This window comes from Bombus pascuorum, chromosome 3 (assembly GCF_905332965.1).
Source record: "Bombus pascuorum chromosome 3, iyBomPasc1.1, whole genome shotgun sequence".
Classification (NCBI taxonomy): Eukaryota; Metazoa; Arthropoda; class Insecta; order Hymenoptera; family Apidae; genus Bombus; species Bombus pascuorum.
The window spans coordinates 8,089,062-8,114,548 of NC_083490.1; the positions used below are offsets into that span (position 1 = coordinate 8,089,062).

At 34.6% G+C, this 25,487-nt stretch overlaps 1 protein-coding gene across 2 annotated transcripts in view; it reads right to left on the reverse strand.

Annotated features, from left to right (window-relative positions):
- The window catches only part of LOC132905453 (E3 ubiquitin-protein ligase MIB1), a 350,215-nt gene extending 325,891 nt beyond the window's left edge, over window positions 1-24,324 (reverse strand). For both annotated transcript variants that reach the window (XM_060956753.1, XM_060956752.1), the window contains exons 1-8: window positions 24,113-24,324; window positions 23,197-23,544; window positions 22,911-23,111; window positions 22,670-22,789; window positions 22,258-22,587; window positions 22,026-22,170; window positions 21,704-21,945; window positions 21,340-21,537 (exon numbers count right to left, since the gene is read on the reverse strand). In XM_060956753.1, coding sequence (XP_060812736.1) covers window positions 21,340-21,537; window positions 21,704-21,945; window positions 22,026-22,170; window positions 22,258-22,587; window positions 22,670-22,789; window positions 22,911-23,111; window positions 23,197-23,544; window positions 24,113-24,214 — 1,686 coding nt within the window. In that variant the 5' untranslated portion in view covers window positions 24,215-24,324. The remainder of the gene's footprint in view (window positions 1-21,339; window positions 21,538-21,703; window positions 21,946-22,025; window positions 22,171-22,257; window positions 22,588-22,669; window positions 22,790-22,910; window positions 23,112-23,196; window positions 23,545-24,112) is intronic.
- Window positions 24,325-25,487: the final 1,163 nt, after the last annotated feature.

The window sequence follows — 25,487 nt, forward strand, 5'->3', positions numbered from 1 at the left end:
ACGAGCTAAGATTACGCCGATGGAATCGCGGAGATCCAATCTCGATTAAATCCGATACGCGGGGGAAAGACTTCACCAACCGCTTAAAACGCGTGAAAATACCGTTCGAGGATTTCTCGAAGACGCGTGCCGCGGTGCTCTAATGCTTGTCGTTCTACGATTCCGGATAACTGGTCCGTACTAGTTAATTCATGTGAGAATTGATGCGGCAATAAATGAAGAATAGGAAAATTTAGGTCGAGATTATCGAGGATATTTAAGAACGTTACGTTAAACTTGGAATAAGAACGTAATTTTGTATGTATCGAGCGGATAAAGTAAGCTTTAACATCGAAGGTTTAATCGAACGTTTTAGTTATAATAATTTATTTGTCCAAGAATCTTCTGCTTTCTAATATATCATATTTATAGTTGCATAGAACGTTCGAAACCCAGTACTTATTCAAGATTGATGGAGCAATATTTGCTCGAACGTTTCGTTATTTCGTAGAAATTCGTAGGAGAAATGCTACAATTTTTTTAAACAATTCAGTTCATTTTTCTTGGGATAATCAACGATCTTGTACTTCCTAACGACTGTATTAGTAGTTTTATGTTTAATATTAAAATAACTAGTAGAAAACCTAGTAGTAGGAAGAGAATGCTAGTGGAAATCAAAATAGTCGTGAAGGTTCTGAAATCTAGACAGCACTATTGTGAACGTGAAACATTCTACGATATTTTCTGGCAACCCAACGACTACTTCTCTCCCACTTTTCTCGCCTTGCACTCAACGTTTCAGTCTCAAATGTACCCCGAAAGAAGATATTCGAGACAAGAGTGCTAGGAGAATCTCGAATGTAGTCGGTGGACCTGCGAATGAAACTCGCATCAGTTTCGCCTGAACGAAACACTGAGAAAATTTCCGAGAAACTTTCACGCTGTCGCTGCTGCATACACGACAAAACTTGCGAAAACTTATTTCGTCTCCTATCTACGTCTAACTGTGCCTACAAGAATCTTTAACACTTTGATCGAACGACATAAAACAAGATACGAGAACGAAACGAAGTATGAGAACATCGAAATGTCTCGATAGCGTGTCGGAAAGGCGTCTTATCCGCTACTTCCAGTTATGGTATAAGTTCTAGAAAAGCTTAACTCTCGTATCGATAACATCGTAAGTTATAAACCTAACAATCCTTAAAACTCTGTATGTCGATTCTTTAATTCAGAGGAGCACAACTATGTTTGATCGTTTAAATTCTTTTGAATTTACGTCAAGTTTCTAATTATTTAAAGAATAACGTTATCGAGTATCGTTGGAATATAATACGCATCTAGAGAGTGACAATTTTAAATAAATTAGAAAATATTTAAACTTTGATATTTGAAGTAACCAGAAGTAAGTAAGAAACAGTAAGAGGAACGTAATTATTAGAAGGTAAAATTTGATTATTTGCCTTCTTTTGGATTTATGTGAGATTAGCTGATGAAATTAGAAATTTAAATATCCGTATAATAATAATAATAACGATGATAATAATAACTGAATCGTTTCAAACAATATTAAATTGTAAAATAAAAGATCCTCCTCGTGGATTAGAAACCGCTAAAAGATTATCCTAATTTTCAAGCTCCTAATGTAATTTCTTTCACATATTTGAATTTGATTCGCATAAGCGATGAAATTGTTCAACTATCGGTAGTGAAAGAAAGCACCAATGCTTCCCTGATGATAGCAAATGGATGGAAATAGTAGAAAAGAACACAGGTCCCGGTGGATCCGGTAAATCTTAACCGGCGCAAACTTCCGAAAATTTACGTCGTCGAGCGCTCGACTTTTCGCGAAGGAATCGTCTAAAAGGCCATGCGGGAGTTGGGAGACATAGGTTCACCTCGGTAAGGGAGACATTAATCTATGTTGGGACTCGACCAAATAAGCGACGTGATATATAGGATTAATGCACAGCTAATGTAAAGTGCTGTCGATTTGCAAATGTGTACATTTCGATTTCGGATTATAAACTTTCGAAGCCAAAGTCGTAACGTATAACGTAATACATTATCGTTAATGTTCGATGAGCATGAAAAAATTGTTATTTATATACATAAATATAATAAAAATTGTTATCATGAAAAAAATCGGGAAATTGGCCTGTGCCAATGTTTTTAGTCGTTGTTAAAATACAAATTTTTGTGAGTTTATAGAAATTTTGAAAGGGTAAAATTGCACAAAATAAAATTGCACGTTATACAAAAATATGAATATGCAGAAATATTCGCAGTGTAGTCGCCGCTGTATCTGGCCATACTTTAACCATAAAATAGATAATACGACGTCCATGGCTATTAATACGTTAACAGTACTCTTCGTTTACCGATAAGTGAATATTTTTATTGAACGAAAAGGAATGTCCTACTTTAACTAATACTGCAGACATCGCTGTAAGTATGTACTCTGTACTTGACAGTTTGGATCACGATTAGTGTTGGGACGGTGAAGTACATAGAGTGCTCGACCAGCGTCTCGCATTAGCGAATGAAATATTAATGGGTCCTCTCTGCCCCCCCAGATAAACCCTAGTTAAATGGCCCGTTGTAACGTGTTCTCTGCCATCTGGTATTGTATGTGAAATTGTGTTCCAGCATATTGATTTCCCAGAAATCAATGATCTGTTACATCGTTACCAGTTCAGAGTTGTAATTATTGCCTAACGATGAACTTTACTTGACAATAATTTTTCTTCCAGTTATACAGATATATATATATATGAGATAATTGTAAGAATATAGAGAATTTGGTAGAAGTACATAGAATAATGTATTTTGATGTTCAGAAGTGTACAGATCTTTCTATCAAAATTGAACTTCAGCCACGGTTGAAAATAACATAAATAAAATAATATTTGTTAGAGTTGTTCAACAAATGTCCCGATATTTATGATCGACGGTGTATACTTTGTAATTTGCTTAAAAATTCATTACAATGCATTAAAATCGTAACATATACTTCTGTGAAAATAGGAAAATAAAGAGAAAGGGTACAACTATGTAAACAATTTGTTGCAGCTAAATAGATCGAGGAGAAGATTATGAAACAATGTTAGAACATCGAATAGCCATTGGCCGTAAATTATTTCGACTATATAATAATTCGTCCCCTTTCATGACAGGCCATGCATTTTAATACGTTTCTCGGGTCTCGTTTCGCCGACGGGCCCGATAAAAGCGGCTGTGTGTCCCAACGGGAACGCCGTAGAAATTTCCCGGTGGATTACCGGGAATTTGAAATTTTCTGAAAGACGAAGAACGTCACCGTCTTACAGAGCGTTCGAGGAACCAGGCAACTTTTCGCCTTTTACGCGGAGCGCGCTTACCGGATTTTTCCATTATGCCAAACTTTGATCGAATCGTTAACACTGACGCCACACGAAGACCGATCGGACCCTGCCACGGCCGTCACATCCAGAGTACACTCCGTGACAAAACTATAAAACATCTATAATTTTACTAAATTTTACTCTCGATATAATTATATCTTGGTACAGCACTCTCGTGGAAATGTCAAAGTTTAATCAAAGTCCCTTCGTGTGTAACCAGATACACTCTAACTTTAATAACTCTGGTAACTTTGACTTAAACCCATTAAGATCCAACGTTAACTCGATATTTCATTGATAATCTTTTCTGGTTAATTTAAATTAGGAAATTCTGTCTTTTAATATTCTAATTACGAAAGAGATTCTAATTCCAAGGAATCATTCAATCTTTTTTCTCGTCACTGTTCTTCCACGTAAATATTACGATTCTATGAAATTTTATAAATCTTCGTAATAAAATATATATTCTAATCTTTCTTTGCAAATAATTGAGAATAACTTAAACTGATATAGATACGCTCAAGGTAATATGTCTCCTTGATCAAATAAAATTGCTGTTACACGCAACAAAATCAGCAAATAAAATTAATTTATAATTTAGTGTGCTCTACAGAAAAATGACGATAATGTTTTACATGGAAAGCATAACAAATGTATGTAACAAGGATAATAGGAACACGGATGATTACATCTGGTATTCTGTGTTCCATGCGAAAAAATAAGTGAAATAAAGAGAGGTATATACGTTGTAACGCGCGCTAATGCAACGTTAGTGACAAAATAATGCGTATGCACCTGTGCAAACACCCTTTTTGCGCTTCCCTCGTCTGTCTTCTTTTTGCACCTTGCTATCCGTTTACACACATGCGCACAGGTTACAGTTCAAACAAAAGAGGAAATGACGTGCAGCGAATACTTTGGATTACTTTTTAGTATCTTCATTCAAACTGTAAGCTTCGTCCCTTTCGACGCATTTATATTTCCTGCTTCAGTTGCGAAAAGTAGCTGTTGCTTTAGCAAGCTACCCGAGTAATAGAAAGGAACTACACAAAGATGAGTAAAATTGAACGCACAAACGCGTCCTCTTATTGGTAAAAAACTGTGCAACCTTGCTGCTCTAATTGCAAAATTTTCTACGAGATATGATAATTTCGTAGTAAAAAGTTCTCCGCACGTACATTTCATACTTGTTGTACGTACGTGTTTAACAATGTGTGCGCGTTTTTTAAAGAATTTTTATTTTTAAATAGAACGCTATTAATTAACTAACATCCTCGCTAGATAAAAGTCACTCAACGTAACAGAATTTGTCTTAAATTTTATTAAAATCCGAAATGGACGGATCAAGAAATACACGAATATTAACATTACGTAAAATAACAATATAATATAACACATATCTTCGCTTTAAAAACTTCCTAACACACACATACACACACGTACACGTACATCAAACAAACAAACATTTTTCACAATTTTCTTAAACTAGATACACAGTGTTCTGTAAATTCGATCTATCTTCAATTCTCGTTACTCTGCAAATCCACGTAAACAACGAATAAAAAACGTATCGAAACGAGAAATACAGCAATTACCTAATCCCAAGTTCGAAATTGTATACTATCCGAACTACATGCATGTAAGCATACCGTATTTGCTATATAAACCACGTCTGGTTCAAAGCTACGAGTGGATAAATAAACAAGTGAACAAATTAGTAATCAGTTGAGTGAAACCCTGTCAAAGAATAGGTTTTAGTCGATAACAAAGATTCTACTGTCAGAAGCAGCCAGCTCAGCGATAATTTCTATTTTCGAAGTGAGTAGCTGCGGGGCTGCGATATTCGGTTCGCGGAGAAAAAGGCTCAGAAAGTATCCAGCTCGTAGGAAGACGATCCCTTCTCGCTTCGAACCGGAGCATTTTGCCTCCTATGATCACTTTTCGCTCTACCATGCTTTTATCTCTCATTCCTCGTGGAAAGGGCCGGGGGCGTCACCATGGGGCCGATACGAGGGAACTTTTAAAATTACCCGGACTTCCCGGTAGGGAGATAATATAGTCTATTAAGGATAGACGACGTTGGATCGGTTCTGCGAGCAAACTAGTACCGCCAACTCTCAGGTTGAACAGGCAACACGCGAATAGAGGTTAATATCATTTCTAAATTTCGCTATGATCAGCCGAAAAAGGAAAAGAATTCGTTCTCGATTATAATTTGCCATATTTTTCCGAATATATATATTTACGATTTTAATACATTACGGATACCGATTGGTTTTATAACTAGTAATGAAACTTGTATGTTTTGTACAGAGGGTACTAATTGGTGTCTTATGAGGAATAACAATATTACATTGCATCTGATATGAGAAAATATATTCATCTTTCTCCCCATTTTCTGAAAACGACTCTGGTGCATTGTTCATAATAAAAATGTATCATAATAAAAACGTCGAGGAAGTGTTAGAATGATATTTGAAGAGTCGAATGATTTGACAAATACCTTTGGAAGAATATTTTACCAAAATTTTTAAATGGAATGAAAAGGTGACATTAAAATGTCTATTAACTGCAAAAGAAATTTTTCCATGCTTTCAGTTTCACACTTTACGCGTTTCTATGAAGCAAGCATATCTCCATTCTATTAAAAAATAATGATGAATATTCTTCAAACATTAATAAATATCTATGCAAAAGCCGGATTAAAAAAGTCTTATGATTCCACTGGAAAAAATTTTTTTAATTTTCTAAAAAGGATAATATTTTAAACATCCAAGATTCTTCCTTGTACGATTTAATACAATTTAAGTTTACTTATTTTCCACTGAAAATGAAATGTCTTGCAAAATAGTTTCGATATGGTAACCCTTTCTTTGCTTCGTACTAAACTCTCGTTAAAATTCAAAGGATCGTGCAATTCTTTACGTCCTCTTTTACGTCCCATGTAGAACAATTCTTTCGAAAACGACGGATAAAATATGAAACGATATCTCCGCGGAGAACTTCCACCTCGGTTTAACAAATGACAACTGAATCAGAAGTCTCAAAGTTGCCTCGTGGTTGCTATGAATCTTCCGTAAGTTGGCGTGATCAATGGACCACGGAAAGTTGAAAAATCCAACAGGATGAGGACCGTGTAAAATTTAAAAAGAACCACGAAGAACTTACGACGCTGTTCTATGCATATGACTTTTTCCCTTTCTCGAAGTTCCGTTACCGCAAATTTTCACCGCTATCAAGAAGTTGACAAAATGCAAAATTTCTGAAACATTAGAGCGGTAATCCTTCGAAAATTGCAGGCATTGCGAAAGAAATTTGACGGAAAAGTTGAAGAAAATATGCACGTCGACACGCACAATCCCCATCGAAAGTTAAATACCAGTAAATACCAAATTAAGAAATGTAAGAATGAGTTCGAGAAACCTGACAAATTTCACGTAGACCTAAAGATAAGTAATATCACTCTTAACATTACGCATTACTATACTGGTCACAAAACGTCGAACAATAAAAATTAAACGTAAACCCACTTATACGTCGCTTTTATCTTTTATGATAGCGTATACGGTTATCCCAGGTATGTACATAACTCGTCAGCGTAGCCTTGCAAAGAATAAAAGAAGCTTGCCCGCGAATTCGACTCTCGTAATGGGCAATTTTAACAAACCGTGAAATAAAGTACCCAAGAAAGTGCGTGCAGAAACGTTTGGTCGGGTAGTGAAGCGTGAAACACTAAAACTACAACTATCAAACTGACCGTTCCAACGACATTTCGAACGAATAAGCTCGTAATGTACATACGTTGAAGCATTCTTCGACGTTTGTCTCGGACTTACAACAATGACCAAAGTATCGCAGTAACTGCGAGTGACAAGCAATCTGCTTCGAGTTCTATAAAAAAAAAAGAAAAAATATGGAAACTCCTTTCGCTGTCGAACGATACTTTTTCGAACCTTCTTCTCGCGCTTTTAAGCTTCGTTTACACCGTGGTATAGTAAAACACGTTATATAGCATATTAAAGAAAAATGTTACATAACTATACGTATAACGTCTTTAGCAAGTTGCATACGTGTATAGCGTATATTTGGAGCGCCTAGCAATGCGATTTCTTTTGATTTTTCAAAGTCTACCAACACTCGAATAGACAAACGAGTTGCACAAAAATGCGTTACGTTGACATTTGCATTATATTACGTAAGATTTTTCTTTAACACGTTGTATAACTTTGTTATACGCGTAACACGTTTTGTATATGCAGCGTAAACGCTAGTTTAAGTAGTGGGCGAGTTATAGCAACAAATTACAGAAGCATGTTGCGTAGCAATGTTACATGTACAGCAATGTTTTGTTATATAATGGTGATGCAACTTTACAGGCGCATGTACGCGTCAAAGCCACAAAACGAGGTATGCATGCATTTGGAGCGTAACTACGACTGGCAGAAAACGCAGGTTCTATAAACCGAAGTGCCTGTACGTTTTCACGTTCGTACCACTGGCGTTTGACTTGTACGCATTACAAGCGAACAAAGTTCCTCACGATGAAACAACAATGTTTTTCACCTTGTTAATTATGCAATCATTTGCTAAGGAAATAATTACAATAACCTATTTACTCCTACCCCGCGTAATTAAGCTTGATATTTTAATTACAAACATTTATGCATTATGTCTTGCAAGAGTTTACGAAATATTTACGATGAATGTAAACTGATTTTTTATTTAATTATTATTTAATTTTTTTATTATTATTTATTATTTAATTTCATAATTTCGTCTCGCAAATATCTGACGAATTTGTTAAAATTAGCGTAAATGAAATTAAACGACGAATAGTATCAGGAACATATTTTATCAAAGACAAATTTTACAAATTTTACAATGCCACTAATATTTTCATAGACTGCCCGATGGAAATATTTATTACGCATTGTTACAAAATTGAAACCTCGAGCACACGCGACAATGATAATCTAATCAAACGTATCTTAAAATTATAACATATTTCAAAAATAGTATACAAAGAAAGAAAAGACAAGGAGAATTTGTATCACGATGGAAGCTAGTTTGTTAAAACGATTCTTTAGTAATCAGGACGCTTAGAATACATTATATGCAGGTATATCATTATACACAGTTCGAATACATAACATATTATTGCACGTTATAGTCTTGCAATTCCTCGCTATTGATACAAGATTATTGACATTCTCCAACAAAATGTTTGCATTACGTCAACTAGATATTACAACTAGATATACACAATTCTCTAACCTGGAGCCCAATAACAATCAGCAACGAGACCAAATATTGTCCTGACACGATCGAACGCCTGTAATAGGCTAGACAAATTTGAAAAGAGTTTCACAGAGTTTTTATAGTTCGCATGAAGCTGGTAGTATTTTTATCGACAGGAAATTTCTAATCAAGAATTCCCGCCTCGATTTACGTTCGTATTAGGGGAAATTTTATTACGAAAGTTGCAAGCCGTTATTTCGTGCCATCGATAACCCGCCGCTATGCCGCAACCAACATGAGTATCAACTAAAATTTACGAGCTAACTTTCGAGACTTCGTTGAGTTCGCATCAAGCCACGTTAATGCGGCACAATAGAGCAAGATCGTGTGAACACGTGCAAAATACAAATGCAGTCACGCCATAAGAATAGATATGTACATCGAAAGCAAACGAGAAAAGAGATGAAAGTCGAAGAAAACAGGTCGTAACAGAATTCTACGACTTTGTCAGTTTTACGATTCTATGTTGTTGAGCGTAAAAATATCGCTCGCCATTATACCGCATAAAAGTTATCTGTTATGTTTATTACGTATTACTATTGCACAGCTCGTAATTAAAATAGAAAGTCATGTCTTAATTATAATTATGTAGACTACCAGTATTTATTCAAATTTATATCATATGGTATAATATGACGTATAGAGACATTTTAAATTTATTAAATATTTCGAAATTTATATTTTTACGAATATAAGTAACAATAGGGAAAACTAAAACAGAGATCTTTTTCACATACTAAATATCATAAGGAATTCTGAATATTTTGTATATTTTATGGATATTGTGCATATCCCATAAAAATCCGCAATTTAATTTTAATCACTTGAAGTTCTTTCTAAATTCCCAAAATACTGATTGTCAAATCAATCGCTATAATAGATTGTTATAGCTTCAATAGAAATTATAGGTTAAATATTATACCTTTTAAAGAAGGTCAGTTTATCTGAAAAATTAATTAAAATTTTCTAAGTTATATTTTAGAGAAGAGGAATTAATATTACAATACGATCTAGCAGAAGAAAGTATGTGAATAATTCTTTATAATTTTCTTAATGAATTAATACGTTTCCGCGTGAGAATATCAGTACACACATTGGTAATTTAATGGTATAATATATAGAAGCGCAAAAAACATTCTAGGATTTACGATCAAAGCACAATTAATACAAGACGATACATCCAACTTTTTCGTATAAAGTAAATAAATACGACGTTCACGTAATCCTAAATCAACGAACGTTTATACGAAGGAAATGTTTAAATAAATGGATGACGTGTGGATATATTAAAGATTCATAAGCTTGTACACAATGCATATAACGTTTTGCAACTCTACACAAAAATAAAGAAATTTAGATTTCCTGCATCTATGAATTTATAAAATTCAATAAAACGTTTAAAGTTTCAAGTAATTGCGGCAAATTAAAATATGAAATTTTATACCGCAGCGCAAAAATGATCACGCCCTTCGTCATATTCTATCTCATCGTTTACGTAATATTATTCTATATCGTTCTACACAAATAAAAATTGGCACGTGACAATATTTAAAATATCACTGAATTTTTCCAAATCGCAACATCGTTGAAAAATCTAACGATATTGTACTCGATCAAGGAATTCGTGCCTTTTTTATTCACTCGTCCTCGATACACGCAAATACAAGTAAGTAATGCATCGTGTAAAACATAACTCTTAAATTTACAAAAAAAACCTTTAGTTCTCCTAACGTTTATCCCAAGATAAAACCGGAAGTGACAACGGACCGTAAAAAGTAGAAAGAAGTAGCAAGATTCGAGCACCAAGGGACGAGAAACAGACAGATCGAAGCATCGGTTTCTATCTATGGAAGAAATTCATTTCGAGGAGAAAACCGGTTCTCCAGGATCCCAAGTTTCAAAAGGTTCCGCTGCGCGAAAATTCCGGACTAGTACAAACATACTCAAGTTTTGCGGGTTGAGTGCAGCAGCCCGTCACTTGCACGGTCGCCATTCTACAGAAACCTCCCCCTAAGTACTTGAGTACAACAGGCACCGTCGACTAAGAGTTTGTTGCTGTTTCTTGTTCCCGTACCTTCGCCTGCTGAAGAACTCCTAATGCCCGGTGTAAGTTTAACGCTGCTCGTCGGTTCGTACGGGCCATCTCGCTTCGTTATTACAGCTTTCGATAAACACTTTCGACCTTGTTTTATTAGAGAGAGAGAGAGAGAGAGAGAGAGAGGAAGGGAGGAAGACAAAGCGGAGGAACTGAGAACAGATTGCAAAGCTTTTGCCGGACGATTCGAAATATGCATCGAGCGACTGGTTGTTAAACCATCGAGGGCTAAGGAATGAAAAAAAGGAGTGTAGAAGTTGTGTAGTGGTAACGTTATTAGGAAATATGAACAAAGTAAGTTGATGTTTCGTCAAGGCACAAAAAGCGTACCTATTGCATGAATAGATACGTTACAGAAGCCCGCGACACAAGTTGAAGTGGAAGAAGTAGTACGATTCGAAAGGAAACAGATTATTATCATAATATAATTGAATTTCTTTGAACTTCGTGATATTGGAAGATGTAAATGGTGGAGAAATAATAGTAGAAAAATATTAAATAAACTTTTGGGATAAAATAAAATTCAATGATGTAAATTGATTAGGAAGAAATTGACAAATAAAATACTATGTTAACGCAACGTTGGTCCTAGAATAATCTTTACGCCAAAGCATAATCATCTACGAAAGTCTTTATATAACATAGAAAAGGATCATTTTTCCAAACCACCTTATAATATAATTTGCTTATTAGTATACGAGATGATAATGATTATTTTATAACAAAATATTTCACAGTACGGAAGTATTTAAAAAGAAAATAAATCGTGTATCTCGCCAAAGTGTTTGCACAGTCTTATTGTTTCAGATTACGACACGATTTTCAACAGAATTCAACGAATTTTAAAAATCACTGCCAAAAGAATTCATCCTAAAAGATAACTTCCCTGTGAGGATGGGACATAGCTAAACGAGAATTTAGCTATTTGAATATGATTCGTGCTAATGTTCGCGTATTCGACGCACGAAATTTATTTTCCAGTAAACGTTTAAAATATTACAGTTTAGATCGTGAAAGCTTTCATCGTCTAAAAAGATTGCGATACACGAGCTAAAACAGTCTCAGAAAAGTACTTTACTGGCATGTACGTGGTTACATCTAACTTTACTTAAGGCAAGATGGTTAAACTAGAAAGTTAATTTGAACGTTGCGCTCTGGTTACTCCTGATTTCAGAAATGTAATACTATCCTTGCGAAAGCTAAACTCTGCAGAAGTACTAATGCAACGCATTAGCCTCTAAAAGGTGGTACTAGCATCTTACAAATTTCAGATATGCCTCGATAATTTATACTTTCTCCCTTCTAATATCAAATACCTGTCAATTAAAAAAAAAAATGATAATCTTTACAGAAGTACAGTCTACGCAAATTACAGAATTACAGGAACAAGAACGAAATAAATTTTATCGTTTTATTTTTCACCCAAGTCACTGAAGTAAACGAACGTACGTTATCTATCCGTCACAGGTAATGAAATTTCACTTTTAAGAGTTTTAGAATTAGCTTTGACTCATGGTATGTTCCACTAGCATAACTCATGCGATTAATAATACAGCTCTCTAGTTTAAACAAGAATTCTTTTCCACGTTCTATGCGTACACATGATAAATCAGATTTCATGTCTTTTATAAAAGAGCAATTCTAAAATCCAACATATTGTCAACGAATTCCACGTAAAACCTATCTTTTCACTTATACTCTGCCGCGTAGAGCCTTAAATTTTAACGTAAGTTATATTCTTAGTAAAAAATTATAGCTTCGAATTTCAAATTCAAATTTATAGCTTCGAAAAGTCTCCTCGAACGCGAATCTCTCTTCCCTCAGAAGACACGATTTTCCAAGCAATTTCATACAAAGGCGAAGAAAAGAGGTAACGTTCTCGTTCTATCTTTTACTGTCGCCTCTGTCTTTATATGTTTCCATCCTACGCATTTAAACAAGCGAAATATCTTCCAATATACATATGTCAAATTATCCTCGAGGGAATAAAATAAAAAAAAACACAGCGAGACAAGAGCTTACGCGACTGCCCAGGATAACGTCATTAATTCTTCCTTTAACGAAATGAAGCTGGCAGCGATGTTTCTATTCTATCATATTCAAATGGCGAACACTCGGGAAACGCTTTCAAGTGTTCTCGGAGCATGGTACAAAAGATGACTGGCACACTAACCACTGGTCTAGACCATGCAGTACAGACCGTAACTGTAAAAATAATCAACGTGTAGCTCGTCTACTTCGCTACTAACAGCGTAATACCCTGGCCGTTTTACGATCCTCTTTTGCCGACATTTCAAGCCCGACAACGTACACTGGATCCACACATATACGTACATGTACAAAACATGTGCAACCTCCAGTCGTGGTCCTTTATATCGACCAACTTCTACACACAACCACGACTTAAATTCCGGACTAACAAAAATTGTAACCAACATAGAATAACTAGCATCCTGTGTGTGTCTACGTGTATTAAAGTCGTTTGCGCGGAATAAAGGTTTCCAGCCCGGAGCCAATTTTAAATTCTCCCCGATAACAAGATTATACGCGCGCCGCTTGAATTTTGTTTTACAGTGCTCTTCCCCTTAGACGTATCGCGCACCAAAAATTACAAATAAATTCATTCTCGCCATCAATTTCGCGGGATAACCGGAAGCAATACGAGGAATTTCGTTTTCCTTCTACATGCGGGAAATTTCGATGTTTGAAATGGAAATGCGCCGCGCTGTTTCGCTAACTCCGTTACCGACGAACATTTTATAGATATATTCGTCGATTCGTTCGACACGTGCATTTTTCAAGCTCTACAGAGGCAAATTCCCTTCGAGTTTACGAAAACAAGAAAACTTAAAACTCACCGAGAAGAATGATTTAAAAACGATGAAGGAATTTCAAGCTGAATTACCGATAGGAAAAGCTTGCAACTTTGAATCTTTATTTATATCATTTCGTTGCTTGCATATTTACGAACACGGCATGACATATTTTTCGCTTCTTTACAGGACAGCGAAATAAATTCAATACGTTGTCGTAGCTCTCGTGTTATCACAATTCTCCTCTCTCTTTCTCTCTTCGGATTTTTACAGATATTACTCGTAATATTCAGACATCGAGGATATTAAAAATATCGTATGTCGGCTTCTGCGAAAATTCGCCAACCGTACGCCTTTAGATGTAACAGGTCCTTTTCACTTTGAGCCATCTTGGAATAAACTAAGTAGTTAACTCGAAACGTAAAAAAGGGAAAAAATAAGAAAAGCCATTCTCTCGTCTTATTTACTTTCTTGCTTCTTTTATAAAACTTCTCTGTCCTCGGGTTAACTTAATAAAACACGAAACGCAACGCAACGTCGCGTCGCCTGGTTGCGCTATTCAAACGTCTTGCTTGTTTGATGCTAACCTTTGAGAAAGAGTACTTTACAAAGAATCTGACGGTTACAAGGAGGACGGCTCGAGATTCTGCGAAAGCCCTCTGCGAAACTACATAAAGAATGAAAAAGAATACGCCTTTGGGGTGTGATGCGGATCCCTCTGCAAAAGCAAAGTGTTAAATCCGTTTATGTCAGGAATCTATTCAAGTATTTATATAAAACGTTCTGTCCAAGTCCACGAGGGATTGACCGGCAAACAGAGTCGTTTCTCTTTATCTAACGCTGAACCTATTTTCTATTCCGAAAGAAGATGAGCGGGCAATGCACGGTGAGAGATTTGGTGCACAGCGCGTGGCTACGCTTCGTTCCCATACATATCCCCGTAACGCTAAAAGGAATGTCTGGCAACCCTGAATCTGAGTAGCGCTTTTCTGGATGAACATTACACTTAATAGCGGCGGAATAAAGATTGCAGGAAGCGGGCCGAGATATTTCGTATGCATGGTACGTGTTAACTTAAGGAACGCGTTTCGCGAGTAAACATATTTCTGAGAGGGGCGGTCGTGTGAAATTTAAAACAAGCCGCGACAATACATGCACCGCTGCAATTTCTTAGCTCTCGCGTTCCTTTCATACCGAAAAATACCAATCTCCCAAATACCTGTTTACTCTTGTATTTTACAGGATAACGTGTCTCGCGTCTCTGTAAACTGGCTTTTAGGATTTTGTTGGAATTAGTTGAACAAATAATACCGTAATCCTGGAAATGTCGCGATCCACTTCACACGATGAGTTTACTGTCTCGTCTTCGTACGCGTAAATAATTTCTGACTAGAGTCTAGCAGTTTAATAAAATTTTATGCTAACGCAACAAAGAAAGGATATAAAATATACACATATAGAATGGCCATATTTTCTGTGTCATCGTCTTCCTGCTTCTCCATGAAATTATCAAGCAGTTTATTAACGCGAAGATAGATGCTGATTTGTATTTAAGCTAAATCGCAGCTATCAAGGCGCTTTATTTATCTTGGTACTGTCGTAAGACGAGCTTTAAGAGCCAACATTTTACGCAGCGATTCAAGGTCCTATTGTTAAGTCTTTTCCAAGGACGATATCGTCACCGTCAGTGACGATACGTTTTTGAAGCACTGTTGTCTCTTAATCAACGAGCCAGCTTTCGTGCAACCGGCCACAACAACCTCCACGCTGTCTAACATGGTACGACGTCGCTTGCATCCACTATTACTGCACCGTAACTAGATCGTATAGTTGCAAGTAAAATTCGTAATCAGATAGAGCGAATTAGCAATTCCTGTATTCCTCTCGACGAACATGTTTGTTCTCTTATGAGGATCGTGTTTAGCGGTATCAACTCGCAGTGGTTACAATACGAAGATTACACGGAAAAATATAGCATACGTTTTGGCAGATGAAAACAAGTATTTTAATGACAATTGAAATGAAAATTCATATAATCGAAACACGTTTTCATCGATCTTCCAATTTCTACGCCACTTGGCGAATAAAAGGAAATGCTTTAACGTAACGCAATTGGAAAAGGTTTGGAATGAGTTTCGGCTTAAGGACGTAAGCCTCGCAAAGATAGTCATCGAAAGTTACATTTGGAGAAGGGATCGAGTGAGAAATCTGATCTACGCTAATATTTTTGTATGTCCTTGTACAAAAATTTCACTGTTCCTTACGCAAAGCGTTCAGGGCAGTAACGAATTTATCAAATTCCTGCTAAAGCGTTCTAAGACTGACGCAGAAAATCAGCCATAAACCGGAACGAAAGATTCGCCCGAAATGCGCAAACAACAGGCAACGTTACGTTTCTCGTAGCGTGCGCTAAATCACTCATCAGCAAAAGTGCCAATAATCTAGAGATTTACGAGGCGATCGCCGCTGCAGAAGGGCGTAACGCTTCACTCGTGACTCGAATCCCCCAGCCAGTTGAATTATCTATCTTTGGCATAGCCCTTTTCGACCGATCACAAGCGATATTCCTGGAGCGCGATCGGCCGCACGAAGCGGACATTTTCTTTCAGGCCGCGCCATGAGCCAAGAGCGTTACTTCTGTCGACTCTGCACCAAGGGGAATATTGTCGCTGTCAGCGAATATGTTTTATAGCGGCATCGCACCAGGATGCGGCTCTAGCCTAGCAGGTACGCCGGTCGTGAGATAGATTGAGCGAGCAGAGAAAAGAGACGAAAAGGAAGAGGAAGAGAGAAGACGAAGAAAGAAAGAGAAAAAAGACGCCGTATACCATTCTGCTAGGTGGGTATTGGATTTGTAATAGGGGCCATACGGGCTATAGGCACACCACTCTTCCAACCCCTACCTCGCCCCATGTCGAAATTGCGAACCATTTTCTCGGATAGAAGACGTCGCAGCGGCGCAAAGTCTCCTAGCTCGACTGAATGCATTATTCGCACGACGGAGCAAAGGGCTACCGGGTGTCTCGTTCTTACTTCATCCCCTACGAACCCCTTCGGATCACGCGGTTGACCGAATACAAAGACGATACTCTCAGAACCTGTTCGCGTTTTATACTCGGATTCATCGTATTTTCAATAGTAATGCATTGGCAAATTCGCGTCATTCGCGAACGTTTCTGAATAATTAGACGGCGGATTTTTTCACGTTTATGGAAAATTTAAAATTGCAAACAACCGTATTGGATGCATATAATATAAAGATATATAAAATACCCAAAATATGCCACTGGTTATAATATTTAACGAGCGAAAAAATCTCTGCTTAGATTCCATTTCTTTGGTAAAACTTCCGCATGAATATTCGCGGTCTAACGATAATGAATGAACGATCTATGGATGGTGAATTAACGATCTAGATACAGTAGAGGTTACTCTTTCATTCGTGGAATTTCCAAATTTATGGGACGATCGTTATTAATTGCCCAGATTAAATCGTTAAAAAGTAATCGTCATAACCATCGGCTATGCGGTTTCGTTCGTACGATTACGCGGCGATACCGATTACCACGGTTTATTCGCCAGATTTATTTAACTGTATTGATCAACGTAGCGGACACGATCGACTTCAATTATAGTGCGCGCAATAATGCTGATCGTGTTCGCGAAATAAAATGGTTGAAATACACTGTCCAAGAGATTGAGTTGACAATGCCATGGGAAAATATGGTTTCTACGAAACGATTAGTCGTCATTACTTTCATTAAAATTAAAATTATAAGGTCTCCCTTTAGCACCACGATTGTCTACTTCTTGATTAACTAAGCAACGATTCGATCATGCGACAGCATTCGTCGGTGAATAAAAATATCGATTTATTCGCATCTATACAAAGTATTTGATCGCTTGCAGAAATCTCATATAAACGTATTATACGTCAGACAACCGTACAATGCACATACAACTTGAAACTACCTAATTTTACCTCATTGGCAATTCGCGCGTGTATTTCAAAAGCGTCACAACTCAAAATAATTCAGTCCCACGTTGGAAGAACGTGAGATTCGTGAAAAGAGGATTTCAAGGGGTAAGAGTAGAAAATTATAAAAATAAGTATTATTCTTTTGCTAGCATCATACGTTTGGTAGACAATTTTCTTGCAAGCTTCCAAATAATTTTCGCATTTCTTGGGATTTTTTCGCTTTTCTATCTTCGACGACTAGTTGGAATCGTTCAATTCCATATGACAATAATAATTCCGTATATTTTTATTATATAATTTAGATCGTTCAAGCTTCGAGAGTAAAAATTCGGCTGATCTGGTGAAAAGTTGAGAAAGAACGATGCTTCGAGTGGAAGATCTTTAAAATGTTCTTGTTCCACAGAGACGTAAACAAGTTCTTAAAAAAATCGTACGCCTTATATAAACTTGGTATATTGCGGCGGTACACAGCTAAACTGATCAACCCGCAGCCCTTAAAAACGTCCTTGATTTACGTTTACTGTTAATTTATACCATTTCGCGCGGTGATTATGAAAATGAGAGGACGCATTACCTAACTTTCTTAATTACTTTCCTTACCTGTGAAAAGAGCGTTATACGAACACAAGGTTTTGCAATAATTTATTGTAATTGCTAGTGTGCTGGCGTTTCAAAGAATATCTAATATGCCCGTTTAATGAATCCTCTCGACGAGGTTCGAGCCTCAACGGCTTAACTTCCAAGATTCTAAAAATTTAGAAGAATACGAACACGAAGGAAACTCTTGAATGATTAAAGAGTCTGCAAAATAACTCTTTCTGCGCAATACTCGCAAGCTATAACTCCTCGTAATGTCATTCCTCTGTATTGGAATTCATTTTCAACAAAAATGTTGTAACGATGGTTAAAGTTACTAACTGATTAAGATTATAACGTATTAAGTGAACATACCGCTACATTTTATCGCAGATACTTGATCAATACGATAGAAAATACTCTTTGAAATATCAAAACCACGTAAATAGTCCTTTGAAATTATCAAGGAGTTTATACAAGCTTACGTTGATCATTCACTTAAAGAAGCAAGTTTGTACTTGTATGTGAGTGGATCCGTGCAAGAAGCTAAGATGGAATCCAGGAATGTACATTCAGCTCGCAGATACGCGAAAATAAGTTAAAGTTCTGAGCGAGTTGGAGATTAGTTCTAAGCAAGACCTCGTTGAATCCCGGCAAGGCTCGTGCTTCAACATTAGATTCAAGACAAGATCTAGGGTAAGATTAAAACCGAGAGCCTTTATAAATCTGAAGAGAATTGCGGTAGACTTAAAACGAGACGTTAATAAATCCTGGTAAGCGCAAAAATAGATATGACGCGAAGAAAATAACCGAGCGTGCGAAAACTCTTAAGCGATAGTGTACAAGCTTCTTAAGTATAAAGCCGCGTAACTTCGTGTCCGAAAATCGTCTTCTATCCAAAATTTCGTCTGGAACCGAGCGTGCGTATCCTTCCTCCGTTTCGAGTTCTTAAAACGTTTCGTGTTATGATAGTGGCTCGAGATAGACAGGGAGGACAGTATTATCTGGTAGGGGAAAAATGCGAAAAACAAAAGGGGAAGTCGATCCTCGAGAGCGTATTCCAAGCACGTAAGTGTTGTTTATCGCAGAAAACGTTCCCAGTTGTCTTCAGGTTTGAATTGTTTCGAAGGAAAATAGAAATTCTCGGTGTTATACCCCATTGCCCGGACACCGAATGTACAGAGAGCGGGGCTTGATTATGCGCAACACGTATTCTCAAACACAATCCTGCGACACTCGTAACGCAGGTGGAATTCGAGGCTTCCTCCAGGCAGATAACTGAATTAATTAAGTCTCCTGCAAATGAGGAGATACCCATGTAACAAAGGTGAATTAACACTAATTCACATTCGTACGTGGAACTCTGTTCGTGCACGACGATGACGACGACGACGACGACGGTGACGACAACGACGACCTTACGGTTCCGGAGACTGAGTAATTAAGCCAAGGTAGAAAAATTCGTAGTAGACACGCGAAATTGCCTACTAGCGGAATAAAAAATTAAATAACCATAGTGAATGTTCCATATGTAAAAGATTTTTCGAATTAACAATGATGAAACACGTACGACACATACATATGTATATGTATGTTTTTATAGGTTCAATTATATGAAAAGTATATATTATTGAAATTTTAAATAACGATCGCTCGTGTTTAAAAGTATAAATTCATTTTTCCGTTAATTATATAAATCATAGGTAATCTACGTGATATTCAATATATTGTTACTTATATAAAATGAACAGGAATTATATTTTCTTAATTAATCGCGAGATAAACGTAAAAGTTAACGTTTTATGCTTCAGAAGTTATTAACAAAAATTTATGTTAAACATTGCTTTTACTTACTTTAAATAATAATTAGTTAATAGTTTGCGAAATGTTTCCATTGTTCGAATGCAAATAAAATTATAATAATATAATGCTATAAGCCCTATCGTAATTAGATTTAAAATAATTGCACTCTTTTAAACAAATAAATGTAACGCGATAAATTTCGCTATTAATTAGTAACAGTATCGAAAACATACAGAAGAATGAGATAATATGATAACAATAATATCAACTCCCTAAAATTCAAATAAACCATAACAAAAATAAGAGCAGGTAATCAAAAACCAAGTCACAAGGTCCGTATACTAATTTCTTATAGATACTTATAGATAACTTATAGATAACTTCTGATGTATAATAATGATAAAATTGAAAATTCGTTAATGTTAAAGAAAACATTGTGGAAATACGCTCTATTTATGTAATTAAAAATAATGAATGAAAAAAAAACAATGTAATAGAATCTGAAATATTTGATATTAAAATTATACTATAATTGAAATTCAAAAAAGCTAGCTACGAATCAAAACTTTTCAAAATGCTTAAACTAATAGATAAGCAATCGAATGAAAATTTAAGTACATAAGAAGCTAAATATAAGAAAAGTGAATCCATATTGTCATAAATCAATGAGAAATAACGTAATCGTAAATAATTCATCTTAAAATATTTCTAAAATTACAATTCTCTTTTTTTATTAGAATTTTATAGATATAATGTATATACCATATTGTAACGAAATTTAATTAAAAAAATTAGAAATCAAATAATAAGTAAACTTTTAAGATTGCAATTTATTCAAATGTAATAGCATCGAAATAAAAATACTGTGCAAATCTATCATAGAGAGTGATTATTAAGAATAACTGCCCAATATCTATATTATGTATATCCTACTCTAGAAATACAACATATCTCCAATAATCACTCTATATATATTAATAATAAGAAAAGTGTATATATTGAATTAAAATATCAATATATTGTATTTTTAATTTTCTTTATTTTACCGAAATTATTACACAAGAAACAATAGATTTAGTAATATATTATAGTGCAAGTAATGTAATTTCCAAAAGCTAAAGGAGACTTATATTAATCAATAAGTCACTACTATAATATATAAATTTAATTAAAAGTATTAACAATATTTAATATTAATCTCTCCAATTATAATATTAAATCTATTAAGTTCAGTATTGAATAATATTTTTACTTTTAAATCAATTAAAGTTTCGTAAAGAAATTTAAAAGTCCTATACTAAACTTATATACATAAAAAAATGTATATAGGAAAAAATATATCGAAAAGGAAATGTGTGTAAAAATATACATATTAGAAAAGATATACATGTAAAAATACATATTATTACTTACCTGCAAACTTGGGTGGCATCCCAACTCCAATAACGTGCGCACTACACCAGCATGTCCTTTATTAACTGCGATATGGAGGGCAGTTTGGCGTCTTTTATTTCTAGCATTCAAATCAGCTCCAGCACCAGCTAATAATGCCATTACGCCCGGTTCATCTCCGAATGCTGCGTGATGTACAGCTCTATCTCCATCTTTATCCTAAATGTATCATAAATCGTTTACTTTCAATATACCTAATAATTAAGTATTCTTAAATACATAACTTTCCAATGGTAATATATATATATAATATATATATATATATATATTGCATAGATTATTCTTAAAATAATAATAAATTAAAAAACCTTAGTTCTCTCCTTACCTCAATTTCAACATCTGCTTTATAACGGAGGAGAATTTTAATGACTTCTAGGTGACCATTTTGACTTGCCGCTTGTAAAGCAGTATGACCCGAAAATACGCCATTCACATCGGCTTCAGGTCTCTTTAAACATTCTTCGCATTTAACTGCATCACCATTCGCAGCGGTTTTTACTAACTCTTCATTAACATCGCTCGAAACATGCGTTTCAAACAATTTTTTTAACAACGCTGATAGACGTTCTGGAAAAGTTAAAAAATGTTAATTTCTCCTCCAAATTTTAGGAAATGATGCAAATAAATTAAACACATTTTAAACATACCCCCACTGCTATTTCCCCCACTACCATCACTACTTGCAACTTTGGTAACTGCTTGAGGATTATATGTCCAAGATGTACTACAAACTTCTACTTTTAAATCCCCATCGTGATAAATTTGCAAAACTCTACCAATCTTCCCCATAGTCTATAAAAACATAAATATTATACATGTATTTAAAATTAATTTGTATTTTTGTAAAATCTATATTCTAGAGAATTTTATATAATGTACCGGTGCCATTGCTTCAGCCCATTCACCATGACCTCGTTGAAATCGTTGTATTTTTTCTATATCGTTACATATTTGTACCAAATCACCGACCGCAAACGTTTGGTTGTCAGAACTTGAACTAGTAACAGGGACTGGTATTTGTACTTTCGTCAATACAGCAGGGTTGAAGGTCCATCGATTACCACTTGGGTAGGACACAACAATATCGTGATCTTCATCAATACCAACAACAGTCCCTGTAGTACCAAGACACTCAAACATGCCATCCGTCCAACCACCATGCCCGTGTTGTAACGATTGTACGATTTCTAATTCCAAATCAACATTAACCTACAAAGCAAAGTTTTATTTATTACTTTTATTTTTAGAAATTGTATTATATTATTTTATAATAATCATGATGTTCAATAACCTGATCTCCAATTTGTAATCCATTGGCGCCAGTGCGACCTGGACCCTGTTCACCTAATAGTGGTAAATGATATCTGTAAACTGTTTGACCTTTAGCATCATTAACAACTTTTAAATCCGCCTGAAACATTAACAGTCACTGATTGTCCATATTATTCTTTAAATATATATACTTACTCTCGTAATTCACATAGCTATGTCTGATTTATGATAGTACTTAATAATTTATCTTTTAAACTAACCATTCCTTCAAAACCAACACGATACAAATTTTTGGCACCATTATCCCATATAACATAGGCTGCTGAACGTGGACTAGCTGCAGACCAATCTTGAATTTCATTAACTTTACCTCTTCGACCATTTCCACCATCTTGATCTTCCCACTGCCAATCGACACCTCTTACAACTCTGGCACCAGGAAATATACCACGAATTGCAATCTAACATCATATATAAAAAGATAAGTTATATTACTATTATAATGATGATGATACTAATATAACATTTAAGGAAGTGAATTAATACCTTTTTGCTTTTACGTCGTGGCTCCAATAATACTCTTTCACTTCCAGGTGTTGCTATACGATAAAATCTATGTCTTAAGTGATGCTTATCTCCATGATAACAAATAGAACAAAGATCATAATTCCCACATTCTGCACATTTCCAACGAATTCCAAAAATTGGTTGTTGTCTGCACGTATCACACATTGTTCCATCATGTTTTATGCCAGTCGGAGATGAATCCAAAATTCGAAGATCAAATGCACCAGAACAACGATAATTAGCTGCTGTACCATTATCCCAAACAACAACTACTTCTTCTGGAGATTCAAAATTTCGAACAGTTCCTACATGACCTTCTCCTCCATCCTGTCATATTAAAAAATTATACTTAAAAGATATTTATGACCATAAACACATTAACATAGAAGAAACTCAATACTAATAGTCTATTTATATCTCAAAAAAGAATGAAATACAAAATTTTCAAGATTATTAAAACAAAAACAAGACAAATTAAAAATAGTACTTATCGTTTAAAGTGCATGAAAATTAATTACGACAAAAAAAAATAATGTATACAAAACAAAGTAAATCAAAACATAAGAACTAAATTTGCGATCTTATATACATACATAACATAATTATACAAAATGTGGTAATAAAGTAAATTACTAAAACTATATTAATAAGCTATACATACAACATAATAAATATACATAAAAGTTTTCCAACAATAAATTAAACGAGTATCAAGTATGATGCAATAACCTTAACGGACATGCAATATTATAAAAAAAATGAAATATATATCCTATGTTATGTGAAAATATAACTGCAAAAATGTGAATCCTGTCTTTAAAATAGCATTCTTCACAGATGTAATATAATATCTTAATTAAAAATTATATTAAAACCAGTTAACCTCTTTACTAACCTGTTTACCCCACTTCCATTCGGGTCCACGGATAACTCGAGCTCCGACACCCTCCATCATAAATCGCGTTGTACGAGTACCGGTACTCGCACCAGCCTCCATAATTCATTGGCAACAAAATTTCAATTAATAACACGAAAATATTAAAGAACGCGATACTCTTATCATGCACTAACACTAAAAAATACCGCCATATTAAACTAATGTCAAAGCATGTTATACCAACCTTTTATATGAATATAACTCATCCATCGGATCTTAAAAATATTTATTTTATAATATTATTATATAATAATCTAAACTTTTGTTATTATATAAATTGAATCAACTGAATATATCATAGCATATCATACTGAATACATTTCATCAACTGAATATATTTCATGCAACAAAATTGCAAATCTAGGGAATTTTATGATACTACATGTATCACGAAAAATATTTTTTCTTTTTTTTTTTAATTTGAATGAATTTTACAATCAATTCTCATTGAGGATTATAAGTAAATAAAAAAAAATATCATTAAATCTAATTTCATTCAAAAAAAAAACCGAGCAATGTTTAAAACAAAATTAATGCTTACTTATAAATTTAAACATTTACCTCCCACAAAAAGTTGAATTATAAGTAAATATAATTTATATAAAAAATATGATTTTTATATCTCTTTTAATAAGAAAAAAGTTTCTACATAAAACATATTTTCAAAGATAAAATCTATATTTTTATATATATCAAGTACAAAGAGTAAGACAATTTTTATGAATAAATTTAACAGATCATTATTATTCGTAAAAACGAATATTTTTTTTATAAACATCAGTATACATAAACTACAATCGATGTAAAACATGATGTCAATAATCTTCATAAACTAATAGTATATTTAGTATTATATATAAATGCAAAAAGGAAACAAAAAGTTATTTGGCTTAAATATATTTTCACACTATTATATGTTTGAAGGACGAAGTTGTTATTGATTAATCTTTTTTTTGGCACAGTAAATGTTATTACAACAGAACACGAAAATTTGTTTTCAAAAATAGCAATAAAAAAAGTAAAAGTTAAAAAATTTACATTTAAAGAAAAAGTATTTAAAGCAAGAAGTTCAATATTCATATTATTGATACACAATATTTCTATTCCTCGCGGTTTAAATCTGTCTAAAGGCTAAGATATTAATTCCAATTTTTATAAATCATTTACTGGCATTTATGCTGTTAATATTTTTTCAATTATTCATCAGCACTTATTTATTGTTTATGACTTCAAATCATAAGTTTAATGTTAATATAGAGAGGAGTAATGTATAATTGAATTACTTTCTTATAGAACGTCTTTTTACGTAAATGAGATTAATTTTTGGAAGATA